Source organism: Gymnogyps californianus, chromosome 19 (assembly GCF_018139145.2).
Source record: "Gymnogyps californianus isolate 813 chromosome 19, ASM1813914v2, whole genome shotgun sequence".
Lineage (NCBI taxonomy): Eukaryota > Metazoa > Chordata > Aves > Accipitriformes > Cathartidae > Gymnogyps > Gymnogyps californianus.
Window position 1 is genome coordinate 11,760,775 of NC_059489.1, and position 23,767 is coordinate 11,784,541.

The window sequence follows — 23,767 nt, forward strand, 5'->3', positions numbered from 1 at the left end:
ACTTTCTCTGACTGGTTTGTGTGTGCCTGGGGGTTGCTGATGACAAGTTTTAGATGTAGAAACCATAAATCAGTGCTCAGCGCTTGGAATAATATCGATATAAAGAATTATGGGGCCTTGGGGAAGGGGGTGACTAAGGCATAGCCACTAACAAATGCAGTATAGAAATACAGCTAGAAAATTGTTCTTGCAGCAGTGGAAGAGCAGGCCCTATGGAGAAAATGAAGTCTGTGTTTGGCAGATCAATGCCTTGAAAGTTTGGACTTTCTCCAGTGATGTGATTTCTCAGAGGTGACCAAGCCTTGATAGAAGAACTCGATCCAAGCCCTGCCAGCACTACGGGTTGGCTCATCTCTCATCTAAACGGTAGCTCCAGCTGGTCTTCAAAAAGGAAGAAAAGGAGAAAAGGAAAGGAAGGAAGTTTGATAATTAAGGACAACTGCCTGGGGGGAATTCATAGAAAGTATTGCCTTGGACTTGGCCTTGTGAAACCACAAATGCGCTGGACTAGAGATGGGCATCAAAATGAGGTCGCTCTAGGGAGAGACACATCTCTCTTACGATGCACTTCACCTCCTCCTAAGGTGGACACCAAGGGCAGATCTCCTGCACTGATGCCCAGCAGCGACAGGGTCCCTGCAGTGATGGGAGGGAGACCTGTGGGAGCTGGTACTTGCCGCAGACAAGGAAAGGCTGGGGACAGGAGCCCTGCCAGGAGCCACCACTGGTGGCCCTGCTGCCCCAGGGAGCCCTGGTTCAGGGGTTTCAGCTGGGCCATCCCTGTGTCTTTGGGACGTGTTAGCTGTGAGCTTGCCTACCCCCCACCTAGCTGTGGATTGGGGACCGTGGTGGCAGGGGACATCTCGGAGGCTGGAGGGATGCTGACCACAACTGAAACCTGCAGAGATGCACAGGCTGATCTTCCTGTCCTACACTGGGACATGGCCGGTGGGACACCAGTATGCTGGGACACCAGTATGCTGGTGGCAGTGAGCCCGTCCTCAGACTCTGCCATCTAACGTGGGTTTTACCCCGGCTGCCTCCTGCACCCCAACTTCTCAGTGGGGCTCCAGGCAGCAGGAAGAGGTTACATCTCCCCTGGCTTCAGCCTTGTGGAAATGAGCTCTCTGCTTTAAGCTGGTCACGCAGCTCCCTCTATAGTCAGTGGAGAGAGATGGGGGACTCATCCCACTGTCCCTGTCACCAGGGGCTCTGCTCTCCTGTCCAGGCAGCACAAGGACCCAAAGGGGTTCAGCTGCCTCAGTCCCCCCGCCACTAGATGCCTGCAGCTGGGTGGGAAGAAAACCTGCATCTGCACCCATGAAATCAAGGACTGGAGGCTGAGCCCATGGGGACGGCGCTCACCCTCTCTCTGCTTGAACCCAAACTGTCTTCAAAAAGCAAATGTCAAAGTCTTGAGCCTTTGCGGGTACAAGCCAGGACGGGCAGGTAGGCTGGGAGTGCTTTTTTTTTTTTGCACAAGCCATTAAATAATCCTCCAATGCAGATGGAAAAGTCTGCCAGGCTCGGCACGGGCACAGGGCTGCAACAGCACGGGGGAGGCAGGCGATCCCGTTTTTTACCAAAACATTGAGTCCTAATGCATGTGACCTCTCCAGGTGCCAAATCCTGCCCCTCCACAACGGGTTTACACTGGCAGCCTCAGCACAAGTGCATTCACAACGCGTATCATTTGTCATCTTTTCATCAAAAAGTGTGTAAATCCTTTCCCCAAAGTGCAGAGCTGTTTTACAGCCAGGCTATAAAATCCTGCAGAGTCTCTGTTCCAATAGAATTACATTAGTGCCAATAATCTGGCAAATATCAGGAGTGAATTTAATCAAAAGAACTAACACCAGGCCCTGATTTACAGTGGCCCACAACAGAGCGGAGCGGACGGAGGTTTGCAGGACCCAGATGTGGAATTTCACTTGCAACATCATTTGGAGCAGAGGGAAAGCAGAAGGAATGGGAAGCAGGGCTTCAGCATTTTGGGAGCTCTTCGTGAACATGTGAAATTTCTTATGTCCAGGGTTTTGTTGCTTCTCAGGACAGCCCACACACCTAACGGGTGTGTGCAGGACCAGGGTTTTGATGTATCTGCCAGAGCAAAAGGCATCCTACTCCGGCACCCGCTGGGATGAGCCCATCCATCCCCCACGGCAGAGGACCGGCATTACCATCGGACTCCTCCAGCCCGAGAGTCCCCGTCCAGGGCCACGCAGAGATCAGTTGTGCGGTCTGACCTCAAAATGCCGGGGGAGCCTGAGCCCTTGCTTGAGTAACTGGTGTCCCTGGGTTTGCCTGACCACCCACCCGCAGCAGTCACAGCCCTCCTTCAGCTCCCAGCTCCAGCCTGGCAGGCTCTGGCACGCACCCAGCATTGCCACTTCATGCAATATCCCTGCTCCATCTGTCATCAATTCCTTTGCATGTGGTTTGCAGACTTCATGCCATGCTCTGCCTGTTGCGTGGCTCTGCGACAGGGCATCTCTGATCGCTGACGGCTTCTTTGCTTTTACCATTTTTGCAAGAAAATAACTGGATGCAAATGCACAGGCAAGGAACATGACATGGCTGCATCACTTTTAACCATCAGGGTAAAAGTCATCCTTAAAACCCAGCTTCTTATGCCTTCACCTGTGCTGCTAAGACAACTTTGCATCATTAAAAAAATCTTTTAATTAAAAATTATTATAGGTTTGGCTATTAGAAAACCAACCAGCCCTTCGCCTGGGCAGGAGGGCACTGCCCAGCTCCACTTTCTGCTCACCTTTTGCTGCCTGAGCCTCACACCATGCCCTGTAAACTGTGCAAAAGTTTGTGGCATTTTCTTTTTCTCCAAGTTAAAAAAAAGTAGCATTGTGCAAACATTTCTGCAATGTGATTTTTTTGCAGAAATACCAAACCAACCATTTAAAATAATGCAACTCATGCCTCTATAATGTTCTGTTAGATGCATTACGAATCGAGGTATATAACCTAGTGCACAGGATGGAGTGACAGATGAGAAACACAAGTGAGAGGAAAGGCAGTTTAGCTGGATGTGTCTGTTAGGCTGAATTAATGAAGTTGAATTAATATAAAAATCTCCTCAGCAGCTCTTTCATGGAACATTTGCTGTGAGTTCGACCGAGCTTACGCTCGCTTGCCAGGGTGGTTAAGTGTGCTGCATGCTTCCTTGGCAGCTCTCTATCGGCTCACAAGGCACCGGTGCTCTATTATATGCATTTGTTTAAATGTGTTATGTGTAGGACATGAACGGAGCAATGCGACGGTTGAAAGAATCAAGTCTTATAGAGAAAACACAATCTGCTGGGTGAGATGAGATGTCAGGCAGTTGTGAGGGAGATGGCAGATGCTACAGGATGGTTAATTCCTTAATTCTAAACACATTCGGTCGAGATGAGACTCTGGGAGAGCTTTGCCCATTGGCAGATGGCTTGGTGAGATGATAAATTAATATTGTTATCAATGGAGAAATGGCTGAAGTTGTTAGATGGTAGGATTTGGGTTTTTAAAATGCCTGTTTTCAACAATGATTTCAGAACAGTCCCTGAATCAGGGAAGAAAAATAGAGGGAACATAAAACCCCCTGTGTCATAAACAGAGCTCAGGAAAACGAGTTTTCAAAGGAATGCCTTTGCTGTAGGAAACTTCATTTCGCCCACTTTTGTATAGGACGATGGATTACGCCAACAATAAACCATTCCAACTACTGTGAAATTGTGCTAATAGCCTGCGAGTCGGGGAGCTGTTCATGCACCAGCATATTTATTACATACCTTTGTATCTGTTAGCTCCAATAGCCACATTTTTGTTATAAACCGTGGGGGGTTGGAGACGTATTTAAATTTGGTGATCTCAAATTTCAAGAGCAGGAGCAGTTCGAGAAGGCAGGGGGATGAGAAAAGGACAATTGCAAAGAGCATTTAACAGAGCAAATGACCCAGCGGCTGGGAAATTCAGCGTTAAAACATTGTGGAGTGCCTCGCAAAGGCCAGCATGCATCTTCCTGGGTGCTCGCTTGGGGAAACTGAGGCACGGCATGGCTCTGAGGCTTCCCACCCACAGGTACCACCCGCCATTCTGCTGTGCTTTTTGGGTGAGACCACTGTGCTACAGCCACGGAGAGGTTAGCAAGAGTGAGGGGCCAGGGGACAGCGAGGATAAATGGGCAGGAGAGGGGGGGCAGGCTGCCTGGCTGGAGAGGAGAGCTGGGAAAAGCAGGAGCGAGGAAGGTCCTGGGAAATGCGGGGTTAATGAGACAGAGAGAGTTAAGCGTGGACATCACTGCCAACACAGGGCAGGGACTGCCTTTTCCCAGGATGGAAAAGTTGGGGATGGACAGGGGACGGGATCTGCCCTACCCTCCAGCCGAGCATCCCCTCTCTGCTCCGTGCTCCCTGTGCTGATCCCAGAGGACTGGAATCCCTATGGATGCACAGTGACCCCATGGCTGGGAAAGAGCACTCCTCTCCCCCAAATCCCATCACGTCCCCAGGAGCCCCCACGCTGGGGAGGCAGCTGGGATAAACCGAGCCCTGGGAAGGAGTTAACTGTGCTCGGGGAGAGGTCGGAATTCCTCCCACCGCCCCGGCACCCCAAAACCCTTTCTGGGGAGCAGGAAGGTAAATGAGCATCAGGCTCTGGACATCAGCAAACGCCTCTGCGAGCACATTGCTGCCTGGGGGTGATGGATGCCTGCCTGCATCGCTGCCCGGCCCTGCTCGAGGAGAGCCCACACCTTCACAATTTCCCTTTGTTTGCCTCAACCTAACGCGCTGTTACTTCAGCTGCGACCCGGCCATGAAAGCAGAAATATGAACTTTATTACACACATATCCGCTCGGGACCGGGGGGCAAGGCGCGGCCGCACGCAGCAGGCAGCTTGCTGCCGGAGCGGGGGTCCGGCCGGGATGCTGGGTGTTGGGGCTGGTGTGGAAGTGGCTCAGCACCCCTACATCCCTGCTTTCTGGCTCCTCGGACCCCGAAACGGCAGCTCCTCTCCCCGCCAGAGCCACGGGTTGGGTTCACATCCCTCCAGCCCGCGCATCAGCTGAAGCTGTAGCTTGTTAGCAGCCTCAGCGCAGGGCGGGTCGAAAACGTCTCGTTGAAATAGTTTTTACAAGGTGAAAAAAGGGGGAGTAGGGCTGTCTAAAGAAGCAATTTCTTTTTCTGCTTTGGCAAAGAGTGTCTGTTTTCAGTAGGAAAAAAAAAAAAAAACCATGAAGAAGCGTTTTCATTAAAAAATTGAAAACGTTGAAGACCCAAAGCTTTCCAGCCAAAAATACCCAGCTCGGGCCAAAAAGCTTTCCGTTTCTTGTTGAAATGAGTCTTTAGAGAGAAAAGAGCTGAACCTTTCTGCGGGAAACCCCAGCATCTTCTAATCTGGCTTTTGAATGTTTGCTTGATTCCTTTAGCTGTGTCTCACGTTCAGGATTTATATCTCTTCCAGCAGACAGCTGAGAGTTAAAAAAGTTCATTTGCAGGATTTGCTCTTATTGCTGCTCCCGCCCCAGCTGAAGCCCCGCTCGCCTTCAAGTCCACTGCAGGAGGAGAGGAAACCTCCAAAAACTCCGTTTGCTGAGCTCAAAATAAAATTGTTTCCCGTTTTACTGTTCTCGCCTGGTCCCGAGGAGTGAAATGTTTTGTGCGTGGGTTAAGCGCTGCCTGTGCCCCCAGCAGCGCTGGGGGTGAGGGTGGAGGGTGGGAGCAGGAGACGGGCGTTTGGAGGAGGCTGATTTACAGATGCTACATCTAACCCCGTACCTGGGATTTTGTGTAACTCTGCCCTTACATATGTGATGACCAAGTTAGCTGTGGCTATCATCGGAGCAGATGAGGCACGATTTATAAGTGATAAAACCTGAAATAATTTAAAGTCATCCTAAACAGTGAGGACTTTCTGTGTTTCGGTGGCCTCGTCCTCACCGGGAATCTGGGGAGACCAGGGAGAGGTGATGGCAGGGAACGTGGGGGCAAGAAAAGTCATTTCAAGGGCTTGGTTTGGGAGAGGGGGGAGCAGGAGAAGTTTGGTGAGAGCAAGAGCTGTGGAAGCAGGAACGGCAGGAAGGGTTCGGAGGAGAAGGAGCCATGCGGTCCCGGCCGTCCCACCCCCAACCCGGTACCTTTGCAGGCCTTGCGGTGGGAGATGGGCTTGCTGAGGTCCCGGTAGAAGCCCTCCTTGCAGTAGTGGCAGTGCCGCCCAGCAGTGTTGTGCCGGCAGTTCAGGCAGACGCCGCCGCTCTTGCGCCCCGACAGCTTGTAGAGCTCCATGTTGAAGCGGCACCGCCGGGCGTGGAGGTTGCAGTTGCAGGCTGTGAGAGGCAAAGAGCGGGGACTGTCAGCATCTGCGCCCGGCCACAGAGGTGCCAACCCTGGGGGAGCGCATGTGCGTGGGGCTGGGCACCCTCGAGGCCCTGCCCGGGGAGCCCTGCCACAGCGGGGGTGTCAAGGATGGGATGCTCTGGTGGCACCTCTGGCTATGGGAAGCCAACTGCTAACCCGCATCCCTCCTTGACCAGTGCTATGTGGTGAGTCCAGCTTTGTGGAGGGGAAGCTGAGGTCACCGAGACCTCATTTCACCATCGTGATTTGCAACAAATACGCCTTTTGCCTCTCCCCACTCTTAATGTGAATTAAAAGCTGCGTGCAGGCAGGGCTGTGAGGGCAGGGAGCCCATCCATGGTTAGGAAACAGCAATGCACAAGCCCCCAGCTGCTCCTCCAGCTTTGTTGCAAGCGCTTTGCCCCACGTAAGCACGGCTTGTCTCCCTTCTCATCTGCTCTCGCACTGTGGTGCTTCGTATCGTGCTACTGCTTGGTACAAAGCCCCCCCCAAACTGCTGTGAAAGCCCCCGCTTCCCAACGCCCCGGGAGCCCCCTCTGTCTGCCCCCAGGGGAAAGGGGGTTTCCAACATCACCTGCCCAACCTTCCCAGTATTTCCACTCTCACCAGTCCCAACACACATGTATGTTTGAGTTCCAAATATCATTTCAAGGCCTCCCTAGCTACCTTCTTCCCCGGCTTTCCTTCCTATGCTTGGTACCCATAGCACAAGGCTCTGTTATGCGTCTGCAGCCCTGAACATGCCGATAAAACCTCACCTCTGCCTCCGCATCTCTCATCCCACCACTGGGACAGGGCCGGCCTGACGCCCAGTTAGTCAAATACCAAAAAGTCCCCTTCTGCTTTGATTGTATGTGCTGCGACTGAACCTGCCGGGAGATGTCCAATTTCTCCACCATATGCAGCCTAATGTCAACACAGGGACTATTTTAACAGGGGGCCTTTGCAAAGGACAACTTCAGGACTTCAAAAGCTCGACCCCTCGCCTGCCTCTCCCCAGAGCTGTCACGGGAACATCAAGAGGCAGTTGCTGGGGCTCTGTGCTTTGCCGAGAATTTTATAGCTTGTTTTCTTTTCCCTTTGCTTTTATTTGCTCTTCACCCCCGAACAATGCATCTGTGCAATGCCAACCCACAGCTGGGCCTCTCGGCTCGGCACGAAGGTGTCACGGCTCTGGGCTTGTCACCTTCCTTTAGAGCAGAGATGTCTTAATCCCTCATTCCTTCCTGTTTACCTTATGGTGCTTGCCCAAGACAAAGACACGTTATATTTGCTTAATTATCAAATTTCAGCCCAGAAAATTACAGTGCAGTTCCGGATTATTTATCAGGAACAATCCCCAGCTAACTCACGACGTGAAAGCAAAGGGGAGAGCAAAATCCTCTGGACACGTTCGACCAGTGGGAATGAGATGGCTCACTCTGTGCTCTGCAATCTGAATTCCTCTGGCTGACGTGGTGAGGCCCAACCTCACGTCCCCACCAAACACTGGCAGAGCAGGAGAAGCAGCCACCAACGTGCTAATGGTGAGAAGAGTGGCCCAAGAGCGGTTTGCCAGCCGTGAGAAAGTGAGATTCCTGACACCGAGCGGGGCCACGACTTTGAACTGCGGTTTGCCTCTCCTTAGATGAGCCCACCAGCCTGCGGGTGCATTTGCCATCTCCCAAAATAGGAAACGACCATCAAGGAGACCGGAGACACAGCTCCTGCATGCAGAGGGAATTGCTGCTTTTTAGATCTGGCCGGTCTCACAGACACATTTGCTGACGCTGCAAGTGCACTTAAACAGCCTGCTTACATCTAAAAGAAGTGCGGGAGCACGCACCGGGTGCGTTCCGCGTCCCCTCTTGTAGATTTTTCCCCTTCCATCTTAATCTCAGGAGGAGCACTTTGTGCTTTGCTGGGAGCAAAGCCGCTCAGCTAAGGTATTCTTTTCTCACAGCGTCCTGAGAAACCCCTGCCACCACGATGGCTCGGCCGCAGTCAGTGCTGTACAAATAGGGGATTAGAGGTGGTTCTTGCCCTGCAGAACGCATGAGCTAAGCTTTTGGGAAGGAGGTGGCATTTTTAAAGTCCCAATCCTTGTTTTACAGAGAAGCAACGGAGACGCTGAGATTAAACACTTTTCCCGGGCGTGCAGAAGGCACAGGGCTGAGGGCTGATCCCTCCGCTCAGGGCAGAGCCTTCCCCAGGCATGGCCCGGCTGAAAGGCACACCAGGGCTGCAACATGAAGGGTGTTCTCTTGGCTATAGCTGACCACCAAGGCAACACCTGTATCAACGGCATGGCCTCAGGACTCAGCTCAAGCAGAGGAAAAAAAGATTTAAGTCCCTCAGTCTGAGGGTCTGTCATCCCTGCTGCAGCCTGTGACCATGCAGTCACATCTCCATCGTTCAAAGCCTTGAGACTCACTAGCAGCTCTGCCTTTGGTGTTACAAACCCCAGGATTTAGTCCCTGTTGACCAACATGAGGAGACATTTCTCCAGGGGGTGGCATGGCCTCACAGAAGACCTAGTTCTTCCTTGAATCTGGCAGAAATGCATGTTTTCCAAAGAGCATGAATGCTCACCTCCTCCTAAAACTTGTATTTTAGGAGAGCTGGACTTGGTACTCAGGTATTTTGCAAGACTGCATTGACAAATCCCTTTTTAAAATTCAAAGGTGAGCCCAACCGAAGAGTGAGTGAAAACGTTCGCATTTCTTTGGGTTGCTTGATAAGCAGAAACATTTTTGCAAAGCCAGGAAAGCAGAACTCCTGAGATTTTCTCAGGATCTTTGCAAATATTTCAGCTGGTCCCACCAGGGCAGAGCTGCGTGGGAATGTGGAAGAATAAGTGGAGTGTGTAGAGATGCTCGCAGCCTTGCTCCCGGGAGCAGTTTTACATTGATCTCCCAGGGATAGGAAAATCCAGTGTCTGGAGAAGGGAAGAAGCTGAACCTCACAAGAAGCTGCAAGGAGCTTCCCAAAACAGCCATCCCTGTCCTCATCCAGAGCAAACAACCTAAAGATTGTGTATGCCTCGGGGTATAAACCCTCCCAGGAGGGAGTGAATGAGCTGGGAGAAGCTGCGGGCTGGTCGAGCCCCTCTCCATGCCCAGCATCCCTGCACTTGGCCTCCCTGCGAGCTTCCCGCAAGCACTGCAAGCAGCCAGGGAGTGATGGCCACCCTTCCACTGTGAATTCTCAGCTTCTTTTGGCTCCGTCAGCTTAGCCTTGGCTCTGTCCCCTCCTTCCACCTGCATTCCCAGGGCACCGAGGACATCCGCTGGGCATCGATTGCCTCCTAACCCGTGCACATGGGTGCTTTTCCATCATCCACCCCCTCCTGATCCACCTGTTTGTGCAGACAGAAGGGGCCAAACCGACCCAAGGAGAGTGGTTTTAATTGAAATTACCGTCTCTTGTGCTCACCCTGAGTGCCTGGGTCCTGAGTGGCCAGTGCTGTGCACCGCTGGCCACCAGCCAGGGCTAGCTGGCAGCGCCTGATGTGTTTGCAGATGCCCAATGGGAGAGGCTTGGTCTAACTGAAGGAAGAGAGCCATCCTATTTTTTCCTGACAATAGCGCATAGGGATGGAAGAATTAAGGCAATGCAATAAATGACCCATCTAGGCGTCAGAAAGTCCTTGCTGGGGACGAGGCTGGGACACATCATGATGGGATCCATCCTGCTGGTGCTACAGCCTCAGAGAAAACCAGCAGTGGGGACCCAGAGATGCTGAGTGCAGGCAATGCCTGGGCACACCGCTGTCGCTGGGACCAGCCGTTAGGACCGACAGGGACCCAGCAACAGGTCATGATGCTTTTGGATCCCAGCTCCAAATCTGTGTGCGGTCCCTGGGTGCCGCGGGCAGGGCATGCGGCTCGCCTGGCCACATTTTCCCTGGATGGAGGCGCTCCGGAAACGCGGCTCCCGCCCACCCTCTCCCTCGGCCGACGGTTAATCCCCTGCTGTGCTAAAGCATTTTGCCTCCTTCCTAACATGAATTGGCCTGGCTTTAATTTCCAGCTAGTGCTTCTTGGTTTGAATTTCCCTGCCACACTAAGTGGCTCTTTAGCAACCCATCTTTTCTTTCTATGAACGCCTTCGCTGGCTGTAATAAAAATCGCCTCCCAATATTGGCATCACCTACGCTCCCCACACTTTGCTTTTCAGCCAGTGGAGAAGACACCCCTGCACGGGCTGCAGACCCAGCACAGACCCAGCTATGGGCAAAACAAGTGCCAGGTGCTGAGACCTCTCTGATGAAAGGTTTTGGCTGCAGTTGCTCGACTAAACTCAGTGCTGCGTCTCCTGCTCTCTTCTTTCTCTCATTTTGCCAAGGACCTCACAAGCCTTTTGTTCGCTGACTTTATTGCACACAGATGTACAGAGCTTCATCAAACAGTCTCTACCTGGGCTGCCAGGCTCCGATATGAATAACCAGATATCACTTAAACGCAGATGTTCAGAAACCTGGAGAAGGTCAGAGCGGAAAAGAGGAAAGCTGTGTTTTGGAGCCAGGTGAAGAAACTACAGCAGAAGCATCTCTGCATTAAAAACAGTGACTTGGTCAAATGAATCCATCGAAGAAGGTCAAGGTGGGCAGGATTTTCCATTTGGGAGAACGAAAGGAGATACGTGAACGGGAGGCAGAGGCTGGAGCAGTGCGGTGGGAGCTGTGGTTGTGGTCTTTTGTGCTGCTGCCGTGTCCCCCGGGCCCCGCGTCCCAGCACCCTGTGTCTTCCAGGACGCATTCCTCTCAGCGGTTTTCATTCAGCAATGACAATGCTGCCCTTTCAAAAGACCCCACCCTTCCAAAACTTATATTTTGGCAATTTCCAAAATGCAAATTGCTTTTTAAACAAACAGAAACCCCAAAACATTTTGTTTTAATTTTTGCAAACAATAATTCGGGGGAGGGGGGAGGGGAAAGAGGAAGATAGAAGAAGCCAGGGGCTGAAAGTAATCTCTAAATTTGACTTGAATTTATGAATAGTCTCATTCTTCTTAAAATTGTCCTTTTCCCAGATAAGTTTTTTTGCCAGAAAATTGCTAGCTCAGCCTGAGCCATTATTTCTCTTCTGCAGGAGCAAGCCTCGCGTGCATGGTCCCAGCTGCTGAGAGGGGCACCCTGCCCATGCCCATCTGGGGAGGGGCTTTGCTCCCAGGGGATCCCTGGAGATATCTTCAGGGATATTATTTCTGAGGGCCATATTGGTCAAGGAAACAGCCACCCTTAAATCAAAGAGAGGGGATAACAGAGGTGGAGCAGCCAGAGCCAGCGGAGACCTGTCTGCTTGCTGGAGTGGGAGGTAAAGAGAAAGCCCCTATGGAGACAGGGGGAGTGTGTCCCTCGTCCCCTACAGCATTGCGTCCCTTCAAGCCTGCTGCTGGCTGGTTGGAGGTTTTGGAGCAGCTGGGCATGAACCTGGAGCTGCTGGACGAGCTCCTGCACTGCTGCATGCCGCCGGACCCCTCTGGTCCAGCATGGGCTGCGGTGCGTTGGGCTGCCGGGGCTGTGCCTGGTGAGTGATCCCGGGTGGTGTGGCTCTGCAGGGATGTCCCCTGGGGGGTGTGGATGCTGCCCGAGCTGGGGAAGGGGTTTCTGCCTATGCTTGCTGCAGCAAAACAGCAAAGCATCGATGAACACCGGCCGTGGCGGCAGTGAAGTCCTACACAGTGCAGCCACCGCGCGTGGCCCTGGGAGCTTGGAGCCGTCGGGACTGAGCGGCTGGATCCAGCTCTGCTTGCTGGGCAGGCGGCCCCGCGCCCTCCCGTGTGGCTCGGTGCCACCCACCACAGACCCAGTTGGCCGACACTAAACAAAAACGTTTGCTCAGGAAAATTCATTTGCGTGTGCTGTTAAGTCTGAGTAAGGAGGAGGATCGGAAATTGGTTTGGGTTGCTCCAGCTAATCCACCGAAGGGGAAATCCATCGGGGTGTTGTGGCTGCGAGGGGGAGACGCAGGGTCTGCGCCAGGCCCCAGGTTTTCCTGACAGTTGGAGCAAAAAGACGGAGGAAAGTGTGCGGACGCACCACAAAATATGCAGCTATGGCTGGCATCACCCATGAAACCGGAGCCACAAACCTGGCTTGCAGCAAAAGCAAGCGTGCACTGGTGGTGGGGGAAGGAAAGCCCCATCCTTGCTGATGCATCCCAGAGACCCCTGCTGCTGGGGCTGAGGGCTTTTTGGGCAGCCCCTCGCACTCCAACCTGCTCCCCACGAGGCCAAATGCCTCTCGCCCCTCTCCAGTCACAAGAAACACCCCTGAAAGCAAGGAAAGGCCAAACCGCAAATGTAGGTGAAGCAAGAGAGAGGAGTCCTGGAGAGAAGCACGCTGAGAAAATCTTCCCAGTGGCACAAAAAGGGGTTGGGTAACAGAAGACTTTTCCATGCATGAAAAACCTGAGGAATGGTAATTCTGCGGAAAAGCTCTAGACAAGATGGCATCAGAGTGACCCAGGACCTCCCTGGGGATGGTGCACACCCCAAGTGCCCTTCACTTCCCACTTTGCCCAGTTCCCAAACCCCTACGTGCCCCAGGGACTGGGAGGCCCTGGAGATGTCTCCCTGTCAACGTTGGTTCTGCAAAGCGTAACAACACTCTGCAATACTGAAGCCCAAGTTGGTAACAGCAACATTTACACCTGCCTGAGATTTCCAATGATAAAAGACCCTCATTTTCTTTTACGTAAAAAAATGCCAAACTCACTGTTTGGGCTGCAATGTTTGAGACCGGGTGTCTGACTCAGGCTGAATATTTCTGGAAAAGTTCCTGCTAAAATGATTCAGCTGCTAATGAGAAACAAGGCTAGCGAAAAATACAGTGTTGTGCCAATGCTAACAAATTTGGGGATTTCTTTCCTTAAAGAAAATCTATTGCCCTTATATTTGAAGCCAAGGCTTAAAAAGAAAAACATTGCTCCCTGGTAGGGATGTGTCTTTTGCTGTCTCTAAGAAGAACTGCTCAAGCTTGGCTGAGTTTCTAAGTCACTGAAAAATGGGGGACATGTTCGGTTGAAGCTGACAGAGTTTTGCAGCTAACTTCCCTGAAGATCGTATTTTCACTGGCCAAACCAAGCTCAAAACCAAGCCTGCAGAGACAGGACAGTAGATGCTTGTCCTGTCGGTGGACTCTCGGGTGCTAAGCGCGGCAGTGCCAACCCGCAGTGCTCCCTCCTGCCTTCGGTATGAGATTCACCTCTGTACACCAGACCTCCCCAACAGCGATGGTCATCAGCAGGCCCGTCAGCAGGAAGGGTGAACTTTCAGCAGATGCTAGGGAGTGGGTAGGAGAAGCAAATGCTAAACAGCAGAGCTTGACAGATTCAACCCATGAATGTGTTTTGGGGATTGCCCTCACCCCAGCAGACAGTAGGGGTAAACCAGGCATGTCCACGGTAAACCAGTTGTACATCAGCACCCGTAGCCAGTTCAAATACTGGCCGTCAAAACTGGACAGCAGACAGCTTGGCAAAGCCAACAACCAGTATGTGGTCTCTGGCATGTGGTTTTGAGAACAGATACAGGGAGAAAGTCCAGACCTGCTCATAGATCAAACCCAAAAGAGGAAAGAACAAGTCCTATCAGATCAGCTACTGAGGGTTACTTTGTTGACACTCACAATTACCAACTTTTCTCCAGTGCTGTGAGACCAAAGCTCTTCCCAATAGCACAAGATCCCTTTGGAGAGCACCCGGCAGCTGCTGCAAACCAGGCACGGTGGCTGCCTGTCCGCCCCTCCAGCCCCCTGTGCCATGGGAACTGGTTCCAACAGCAACAGACACTACTCGCGACTTAACCTGTGACGTGAACCTGTCTGACTGTGGTCTGATATATGTTTTTATTAATTTCAGGGAGGGAGATGTTTTCATAACTGCTTCCACATTTATTAGTTCCAGACTGGACTGGAGCACCGAAATCTCACTAGGTATTTCCTGGCTGTCCGCATGGTATTTCTGGCCCTGCAGGAAGCATCAGAGGAGCAAGAGCAAGACTTACTCCTGGGAGATTTACAGCTCTGAGATGTTCAGATTATGAGCCAGATTTTAACAATCTCTGAGCAGTGGAGATCCCTCCATTGCTAGCCGGCACACGTGGCAAACAGCTGCTTGCAGCCAGCGAGGTCCCACTGATTTGTGTATTCCTGCCTTGAACCCTTGGGGACATCTCCAGTGAGCTGCGATGGCTCCTTCAAAGCCACCAGGCAGCTGTCTGTCTATCAACAGGCAATGAGGATGGACCAGAAACCTATGGGCCTGTCGTGTTGCATTGAAATGTTGAGATTTGTGGCAGCCTCTCACCCAAGGCATTTTATCCCAAGACAAAAGCAGTCTTACTCAATACAGGATGCAAATCACAAAGCACGCCTAGCCCTGGTGCAGCACACACGGTTGTACTCAAAGTGCCTGGAAAAGGGTTGCAAATTGCCCTTGCTTCCTCCAGCAGCGAGTGTGCTGGGAGGGGACATCAGCTGCTCTTCAACAGAGACTGGAGTGGAGTCTTCTTCCATCTAGAGCACCTCTGAAAGCTGTCTGAAGATCAGGGCTTCAGCCTCGTAGTCTACATCATGAGTCTGCCTCCACAAGGACTGCAGGAATCATCTCTGAGGGGTGGGATGAGAGCTCCAAGTGGACCTCACCTGGGGGCTGATCTGTGGCTGGGAAGGACATGGGCAGAGCATGTGCCAGGCTCTCCTGTCCTGCACTGAAACTGCCAGCACACTGCACCCAGTTCAGGTCCCAGCACGGCCAGTGAAGCAATGGCGCTCGCAGGCACATTCTAGGTGATCTAGCAAGAGCTCCGTTTTCTTTAGTAGCTGTGGGATTTGACCAGGAGATTTTCTCTGCAAATCAGGTATTGTGCAGGAAGTTTGCAGATAAGCTTCAGCCTGGAAAGAGCTCAACTAATTTATTTTTTGGAGAAAGAAAAAGTCAAGAAGTGAACTCTTTATTTCAATCTGGGAGATGATACCAGGCTGTCGTCAGCTTGCTTTATTTAATTGCACCATCCAAATCCTGCCTCCTGAGGTTGTAAATACTTTGAAATGAATTGTTTGCATCCCGCAATTCATCCAGATGCCATCTGAAGGTGGGAGCTAAAGGGAGAGCTCACCCGACAACCTAGACAACCTACGGGTTATCAGAGAAAGCACACAGCCACCAGCCCCGCCCTGCCCACCCCGGAGGAGCTCTGAGGTGCTCGTTAAGTGTCGATGTTTATTTAGAGTCCAAGGAGAATCCACTTGGGAACAATTTATCCACTTAGGCTCTGGCCTTGTGGTTTCCCTCTTATCTGGTACAGATCTCAGCAGCAGCTTTCCTCCAAAGCTGCGGGGGTTGTGGTACTTTGCAAGACCTTTCTCCTCTCTCTACCCCACGCCATGGTGCTTACCTCCCACCTGTCCAGTCTGCTAACCTCAGTGGGCAGTTATGAACTGCTGCAGGCTGAGCAGATGCTTTTCAAGCCGCCCAAATCAGCATCCCAGTCCCCAAGTGCTTGGTCTCATCGATACTTTTGTGTTTCTGTAAAACCAGAGACAAGCAGCTCAAAGGAAGGCACATGGTGATGGCGATCTGAGCACTGCAAACCTCAAAGTGATGCTCCAGCCCAGACCAAGGGGCAGGAGCCAGCACATCCAGTGCACAGGCCATCACTGCCCCAGCCCAAGACATTTTCCTTAAGTTTTCCTACATTTCTGATGCAGGAGTATATCAGCCACTTGAGGGTTAATGTCACAGCAGAAACAGATACTGAAAGAATTTGCACATTCAGAGCATAGGTTACTCAAAATGCAAAAGGCCTGATAATGCAACCAACCCAGCAGAGTCAAAAGATTTTAAAATCTGTGTTAAAACTGCTCAGCCTAAAAGGACCAGGGATCCAAACAGCCTTAGCTCTGCTTCCGTCACTGCCCCAAGGAGCCAGGAAACTTGGCCATGGCTCCCCGACAGCCGAGGGGTGAAAGCAATGCAAAGCGGTTCTAAACTAGCTCAGGCTGTGATTCCTCCAGGGCAGACCCAGCTTAAAATGATGCCACTCATGTGCCCAGTCACTGCCTCTCCAGTTGTGCTAATTCAACTGCCTGTGAGGTTGGGCTGTGCCGGGCTCTGGTTTAAAAACAAACAAAGCGTGTTCAGGAACGTGTTGTGTTTTTTTAACCCTAGATCATTTCCCAATCTTGTCTGGAGCAGGGCCAGGGGAATTGTTAAACCGGCCCCAGCCAGACCCGCTACCGAAGGGACCCTGCGGCTGGGAGCTATGGGCTGCCGCCAGAGCCCATCACGAAGCCGAGCGTAACCCACTGCCGGTCATCTCCCCCCAAACCCAGCGGCATCCCCTCTGAGGTGACACAGAGTCCAGGTCCCTGTGCCGCTGTACCAGAAACACCTCTCCAAAGACAAGCTCTCGCAGGATTTCCCTTTGGAGGCTGAGTCGGCACCTCTTTCTCCTTTGAATGACCCTTTTGTCTTTCCCCGGCCATCGGTTTGATGCTGCCTTCCCTCCTCTCCACCAGGATTGCATCGCCTTGTCACCCCAGGCAGTGCCAGGGGCTGCATCTGTGTATTTACACCCCCCAGACCCCTGTACCCCTGTGCCAGCAAGGAAAAGGGGACCCCTGCCCAGAAGACAGCATCTCTCTCGGAGCCAGGAAAGGTTGCTACCCTGCAGGCAGCTCCCACGAGCGACCTGCGGAGCTGCTGTGTTACAGCATGGACAAAAGCCCCAGGGAGAGGGAGTCTCCGAGGGGATGGTCCCCTCCATTTTGTCCCACATTGTGGGCCTGTTTGGGAGATGGTCCTGCCTGTGCCTGCAGATGCTGCTCCAGCCTTAGCCTCGCACTGGGAGATGGAGCACGGGGTGGCTTCAGGAGCGCTCGCCCCGGCCTCCTCCCCTTCCCCATGAATTACAAACCTCAGCTTGGCCACTTGACGTGCCAGACAGTAACACAAGCTTGACAGATGACGGCTCTCGGGAAGGGTTTTGGTTTCTTTCCAAGGCCGAGCTGGCTCAGGGGAGCAGTTGGCAGCTCAGCGCATTTGTTTCCACCCGGTGGAGCGGGGCCGAGCATCTGTGCTGCTGCGGAGAGGCTGGCCGTGCGGGCTGCCCCCGCTCCGTGCAACACCGGCTGGACTCGGCCACTTTTGCTTGGCGGCTCTTTCCCTGGTGAGCTCCTTCCCAGCCTGACCAGGAGGGGTAGAAAAACTCATCTCTGCCTGTGCCATCCGCAACAACAAAGTCCTGGCTGCGTCGAAAAGGACACGCAGGTCCAGATAAGAGACCAAAGCCTTGAGCCACTCCAAGCTGCTGGAGTTGAGATTGAGAGTCACTCATTTTTTGAAAATATTTTCCAACCCTGTTATATTAATTAATGCATTTCAAAATAGGTGAGTGCTGTGTAGGACTCGTTTCTTGCATCAGCTGTTGTGCAGTGAGGAACCAGTGTCTTCAAAAGCAGAGATCAAACACCGCTGGCCCAAAATAAGTCTTGATCTTCCCTGCATGGTGGGTCTCTCTCTGGTTTTCTGGCAATGAAGTTCCCTAATCACTTCGGGCTGGTTTGGTTCACCAGCAAACAACCCTGAAAAGGGCCTGAGCCCCTGGAAATCTGCAGAGTCCTCCGCTGAGGCAAGTGTGTACATGGGAAATATCATTCCAGGAGCCTGGGGGTAGGCACCAACACAACGCCTCACTGTTATGCTAATAAAAGTAGATTGCTGCAAATTAATCCCAGTTCAATCAATCCTACAGTGACCATGAAAACAGGGGCCATCCATCCCCCCATGAATGGCTGGAGGAAGGTGGGAAGCCGATCACTGGCATGTTTGTTGCCTCTCCTATGCCCTTGTTCCTGCTCTAGAAACACCCCAAAATTCTGTAGCTGTCAATGCCAAGGCAACCAGCAGAGTCAGCTCTCCCCTCTTCCAAGCCCACTCCTGCCCACCACTGCCTCTCCCAAGGCATGTTCTGCCAGTGCATGGACGCGCACTTCCCTGGGCCATCACAGCTGGTGACAGAGCTGCACCATCCCCTTCCCTGCGCTCTGGCACATGAACGAACTCCACCAGATGCAGAGAAGGTCCTGCCATGGCTCTGCTACTGAGCCTGGTGTAATCCTGGCCAAGCTGCCTAACACCACAGTGCCTCAGTTTCCCTTTCTGGAAGCAGGCATGTGTCTCAGAGGAACCCTGGGAGGGTTTTGTTGTGGGAAAGGCTGAAAGCTCTGGGTAACAGGAGTCAGAATTGTCTGTGGGTCTACAGAAAGATGTTAGATGAGTTATAAAAATTCAGCTCTAGCTGGGAAACCTCAACAGAGAGGGATTTTAAGTCTGCTTCGGAGTCTTCCAAAACCTGAGCTAATGCTGCAACCACACAGGCCCAGCGGTTGATAGGGCAAGCATCCACCACCCATCCCACATTAACCTGGACCCTGTACTGGCTCCGGGCTGGCTTTCAAAACGCCACGCAGGTGCGAAGAGCTGGGGACGCCTGTGTTTGCTCAGCGATATTCGCACCTTCGGGGCTGTGGACAAAGCTCTCCTTTGTGGCTGTGGCTGAGCCCGGGTAAACAGAGCTATCTTATCGCCGGGACGTTATTGAGGGATCTGAGAAAGAAGGAAAACTCTGGCTTATGTGCCTGACCTCCCAATCAGCGTTATCATCGGCAAGGACATGAAAGTATTTCACAGAGGTGTTGGGACAAGCTTGTCTGCCCTGCTACCCCCACCGCTGCGGGACGGTGGCTTTCTGCTCAGTGCTCCCTGGCCAGGCTGGGCAGTCCCAGGACTCCCCTGCAAGGCACTGGTGTATTTTGTTTTCCTGGAGATTGGGGTTTTATCAAAAGCTGACAGGCTTATCCCGCCTTATCAGGGGAGCAGTGCTACTGTTAATGGTTTTCTGTAACAGGCTCTGGGCAAAAATGTTGATTGCTGCCTGGGCTTAAGTAGGTCGGCGAGGGCGGGCAGCCGACACGGATGAGCACAGCATCCCCTGCCCGCTGCGGAGGTCTCTGCGGAAGGCAGCACTGCGATCCCACGTGTGAACGGGACCCTCTTGCACTGTCCTGCAATGTTTAACATCAAGACCCCAGCACCTGTGAACATTAAAAGGTCATATCCCACCCTCTGCAAGGGAACAGCCGTCAGCTCGGGTGTCCCACACACATCCATCTGGAGCACGGTATTTCACCTTCTCACTTTCCCTCTGATTGCCACGGGATACGTTTTTTTTCCTTTTGCCTGCTTCGCAGCTGACTAGTGATGGTCTGTGCGGGCTGAAAGCTCACCCCAGAGACGGGTCTGGGCTGCTGTAAGTGAAGGGCTATTACCTGATCGTTCAGCAGCCCTGGTGCTCCTTAAATGCCAACATCTCAAGGACCCTCATGGTCTGTGTGTGCTCATCCTCACAAGCAGCTATTATCCACTTTTACAAACGGCAAACCCAAGTCATGGAAAGGTTATAGTGTGGGATCATAGAGGTGTTAGGCTCCTTATAGAAAGAATTGATGAGCTGGAAATAAAAGTATCTTTGGGGTCATGGGACCTGTTGGGCAATGTAGGGCAGGGACTTCAAGCCAAGTCTCCTCTACCTTAAGCCAGAACTTGAGCATAGTCCTGAGGGCACGGATGGCAAAAATGCTTGGTGGTGCAGGACAAGGGGAATGAGTGGGTATGGACACACTCTGCCAGCACCAGAGGACACCCCATGAAGGATGCTCAGCTCCCGGCTCTGCCCAGCTCAGCCCAGCCATGAGGTGATGTGGGCTGGGAGTGATCCCACTGACCCAGCATCACCAAGGATGAAGCAGGCAGACATCTACTCAATCCTGAAGCAAAGCCACCAAATCTAGCCTTACAGCCCCCCTCGGGCAAGGACGATGCACCTGGAAATGCAGCAACGCTTCACTGCCCAGCCCAGAGCCTGCAGCTACCTGCACGCTTTTAAGGGTCGCTTAGGGCAAACTTTGATGGCGTAAAGTCAAAACACACAGCCTCAGCCTTCCTGGGGCTTTTCCTCTGTTTCTCTCTGAGGGATTTAATCCAGATCAAAGCTAGTCAAACACAGGAATTTCCCAGCTTGTCTGCTGAGGTGAACCTCCCATGAATGCCACGGCCCTGGGACACTGCCTTGGCCAGCCTGGCCCTCGCTGCTCCTTTTACCCAAGCAGGGGGGCCAGGAAAGACCAGAACTGTTTGAAGAGGATGGTTAATCCTTGGATGTGACAGCATTCATGGCAACTGGGCAGGTCTTTGGGGAAGAGCTTGACATGAACGCCTGAACACATAAAGCTGCACGTGCTTCAGGGCAGCAAAGGCTGTTTTCGGCTATGGAAACTATTTGCTTTTCATTTTAGCCAAGACTTGAGGAATGAATGTGCCTGGCAGTGGGTTCCCTGGGGGTGGGAGGAGGATACTGGGGTCTCCCTTTTCCTAATGTCACATCACCCGCATTTTCCAAGCTCCCTGCTCTCCCCTGGGCTGTCGCTACGAAGCCCCTGCCAGCACCCAGTGCTCACATCCGTAACCCCAGGGTCACTGCCAAAAACCACCCCAGGGAAGAGAAGAGACTGAGCAATGACAACGAGACAGCCCAGGCCCCAGCAAAGGTGTTGACAACCTCTTGAGGGCAGAGGAGGAGGAGGGGGGTCGGTGCAGGGGGCCTAATGGAACCCCGGGTGTCCCAGCAGCCGCCTTCTCCCTTGCCCTGGGGGAGACCCGGGCCACCACACGGTCCTGCGCCTGCCAGGCAGATTTTATCAGAACTCTTTAATTAGCTTATCACAGGCAATTAGCTCCACAGCTCAGACTGCCCCTGGCACAGTCTGCAGATCTGGATCCTTTCAAATGAGGGCTGCAGATGTGTAGACATCCCTGGAAAACGACAGGACAGAGCGGCAACACTGGCAATGGTGAAGAGGACGCTCTGAGACGGGCTTGTGCCACTCGAGCCAAGGGATGGGCCACTTTGGCCCTAAAATTGCCCATCCCACCACCTTGAGAGAAGGCTTCGTTCTGTCCTGGATCTGAGCCTGCTCCATGACCATCCCTGCAGTGACAACAAGGACGGAGCATGACTGGGTGCTTACATGGACATGGGGCAGCCTGGGCACGGGCAGGACTTCAGCCACGTCCCCACAAATCCTGAAGCCAGCTATGAACATATTCCCATCCAAAAATATCCTAAAGTTATGCCTATAGCTTAAATCTAACCTGCCAGGGACACTTCTCAGCTCATGTCCAGACTGTCCTCCCTCCTCCTTCCAGTCCATCACAAGTGCCCTGTGGGAAGGGTCTCTGGAAGTATGACCCTGCATTGTGTCTAGAAAGCCGGGGACAGCTGGTGCAGGCCAGCCCTGTGCCAGCGACCACATTGTGCTAATGGTGTGGAAAGCCAGCCTTAGCTCTCATGGCGAGAGGGTGGCTGCAGTGTGATGGTGCCACATGATGCGGCTGCTTCTCGGGTCACACTTGGAGTAACATCGTACTGCTGCGGGACGGGCTTGGAAAAGCTGCTTGCCCTGGGCTGGAAGATTAACGATGTGGAGGGCAGGGTGACAGGCCTAATCCCTTCATCTTGTTTTTTTTTCTTCCTTTTTTGAAGCGATCCCCACTTTTCTGCAGTCCCAGCTGCTGCACTAGACTTAGACTGAGTCTGTCTCAGTGGGAGACCTGCTCCAGGCTTCAGCTGAAGTTCATGAATTTTGCCCAAGTGCTGCAGAGAGGAGATTGCATTTCTTTTAAGGAAACTGCATTTCCTCCGGTTAGAGCAACCAGCTGGGAGTGAGGAGTCCTGTATTTTAATCGGGCCTCTGCTTTTGAGTCTTGGACGTTGCTCTGAGCCAAACCTCTGATCCTGCTGTGGTTCATTTTCAGGCGCGTGTGCCCGAGAAACTTTTTTTTAAATTATTTTTTCATACAGAATTCTTTTGCTTGATGGATGCAGTGAGAAACTATTTCCCAAACAGGAAAGAGGACCTCCCTCCCCCCCTCCTCTCTCTCATGGATGTTTTTATAACAACATCAATTGTCTGCAAAAGACTTATTCCTTTCTGACCTCAAAACAACTCCTGGTTAGTGCATTCCAGCATGGCTACAAAAGGAGTCTGAATGACTTCACAGGGCCCGGCAAGAGGCTTTCCATAATAATACATAGTTAGTGAAGGGCCTGATCCTGGCAGATGGGAACCGCCTTGGCTTTGCTGGGGGCTGAGGGTGCTGAGCGCCTCAGGAGTGGACCCCAAGCACTGGGGCGGTGGTGCTGCTGTGCCAGTGATTTCCCCAGTGTTTCTAACTTCAGCTGCTCCCTTTTTCCCCAAAGTCTCCATCCGTGAGGACATCCCTGCTTGTCCTTTGTCCCGAAGCCCCTGTGAGCGGTTCAGGCCAGGGAGCGTTTCTGGTGTGGGCGATGGGCTCCTCGTGGCATGAGCAGGAGGAGACACCTCCCAGACATCTTGCTGACGAACCATGCAGATCAAGGAGAATTTATGGTGGGGTGACAAAGGGGAGGGGAGCCTGAAGCCCTCCAGTGCCACCCCCGAGGGTGGACATGTCCCCCACCATGCAGCAAGCTATGCCCAAGGCTACACAGTGACAGAGGTTTATATGTTCTAGTGCAGATGCGGACCAGCATCTAAACCCAGGTCTGACCTGGGAAGTAGGTGTTTTGGAGTTGTCTTCCATTTCCATCTCTGACTTCAACAGAAAGCACCATGTAATGGTGATGTGGCCATCACAGCACCGGCTGGCTGGGGATGGGTGAGATGATGCATCTTACAGCCAGCTCCCATGGTGGCACATCTGGTCCTGGCCTTGGCTAGGCAAAAAATTTGCCATGCCCCTGAAGCAGCCAGACTCGCTCAGCCCCAGCAGCCTTGCGAGCGCTCCCGGTTAACAGGCTCCTCACTGGGCATTGCACGTTCACAGCTGTTACAACTCAATTTTCAAATTTGCAGTCCGGCACGGCTGGACCACAGTGATCGTCACAGGACCCAGACCCACCGGCCCCGAGACTGCGGGATCCCAACCCGGCCAGGGGGCATTTTCCAGCCAAACAAATTATCGATTGATTAAAGCAGCTTGGAACCAGCTGGAGCTGCTCACGAAGTCATGGTGATTGAGCTGTAAAGAAACTCTGATTTTCCTGTTAAGTCATTGGAAATACCCATCTGGGCATTTTTGAAATGCAGCATTTTGGTTTTCCGCTGTGAAAGGGCACTGCAAAGCCAAGGTCACCTCAAGGCAACCAGAGGAGGGAAATCAAGCCACAGACAATCAAACTAAAGGGAGTTTTGTGGTGGGGGATCAGATAAAACATTTCTATGGCCTGAAATCCTGGAGGGAAGGGGGGAAGGGAAGCGTGCAGGACAACAGATGCTTTGGCAAGAAAAAGGAAGCAAGCTTGAGCTCAAGCCCATCTCCGGACAGAAAAC

At 52.6% G+C, this 23,767-nt stretch overlaps 1 protein-coding gene across 1 annotated transcript in view; it reads right to left on the bottom strand.

The window, feature by feature from the left end:
- Positions 1 to 23,767, bottom strand: part of NTN1 (netrin 1) — a 105,147-nt gene that overhangs the window by 44,269 nt on the left and 37,111 nt on the right. Inside the window, exon 2 of the mRNA XM_050908415.1 lies at positions 6,132 to 6,320. Coding sequence (XP_050764372.1) covers positions 6,132 to 6,320 — 189 coding nt within the window. The remainder of the gene's footprint in view (positions 1 to 6,131; positions 6,321 to 23,767) is intronic.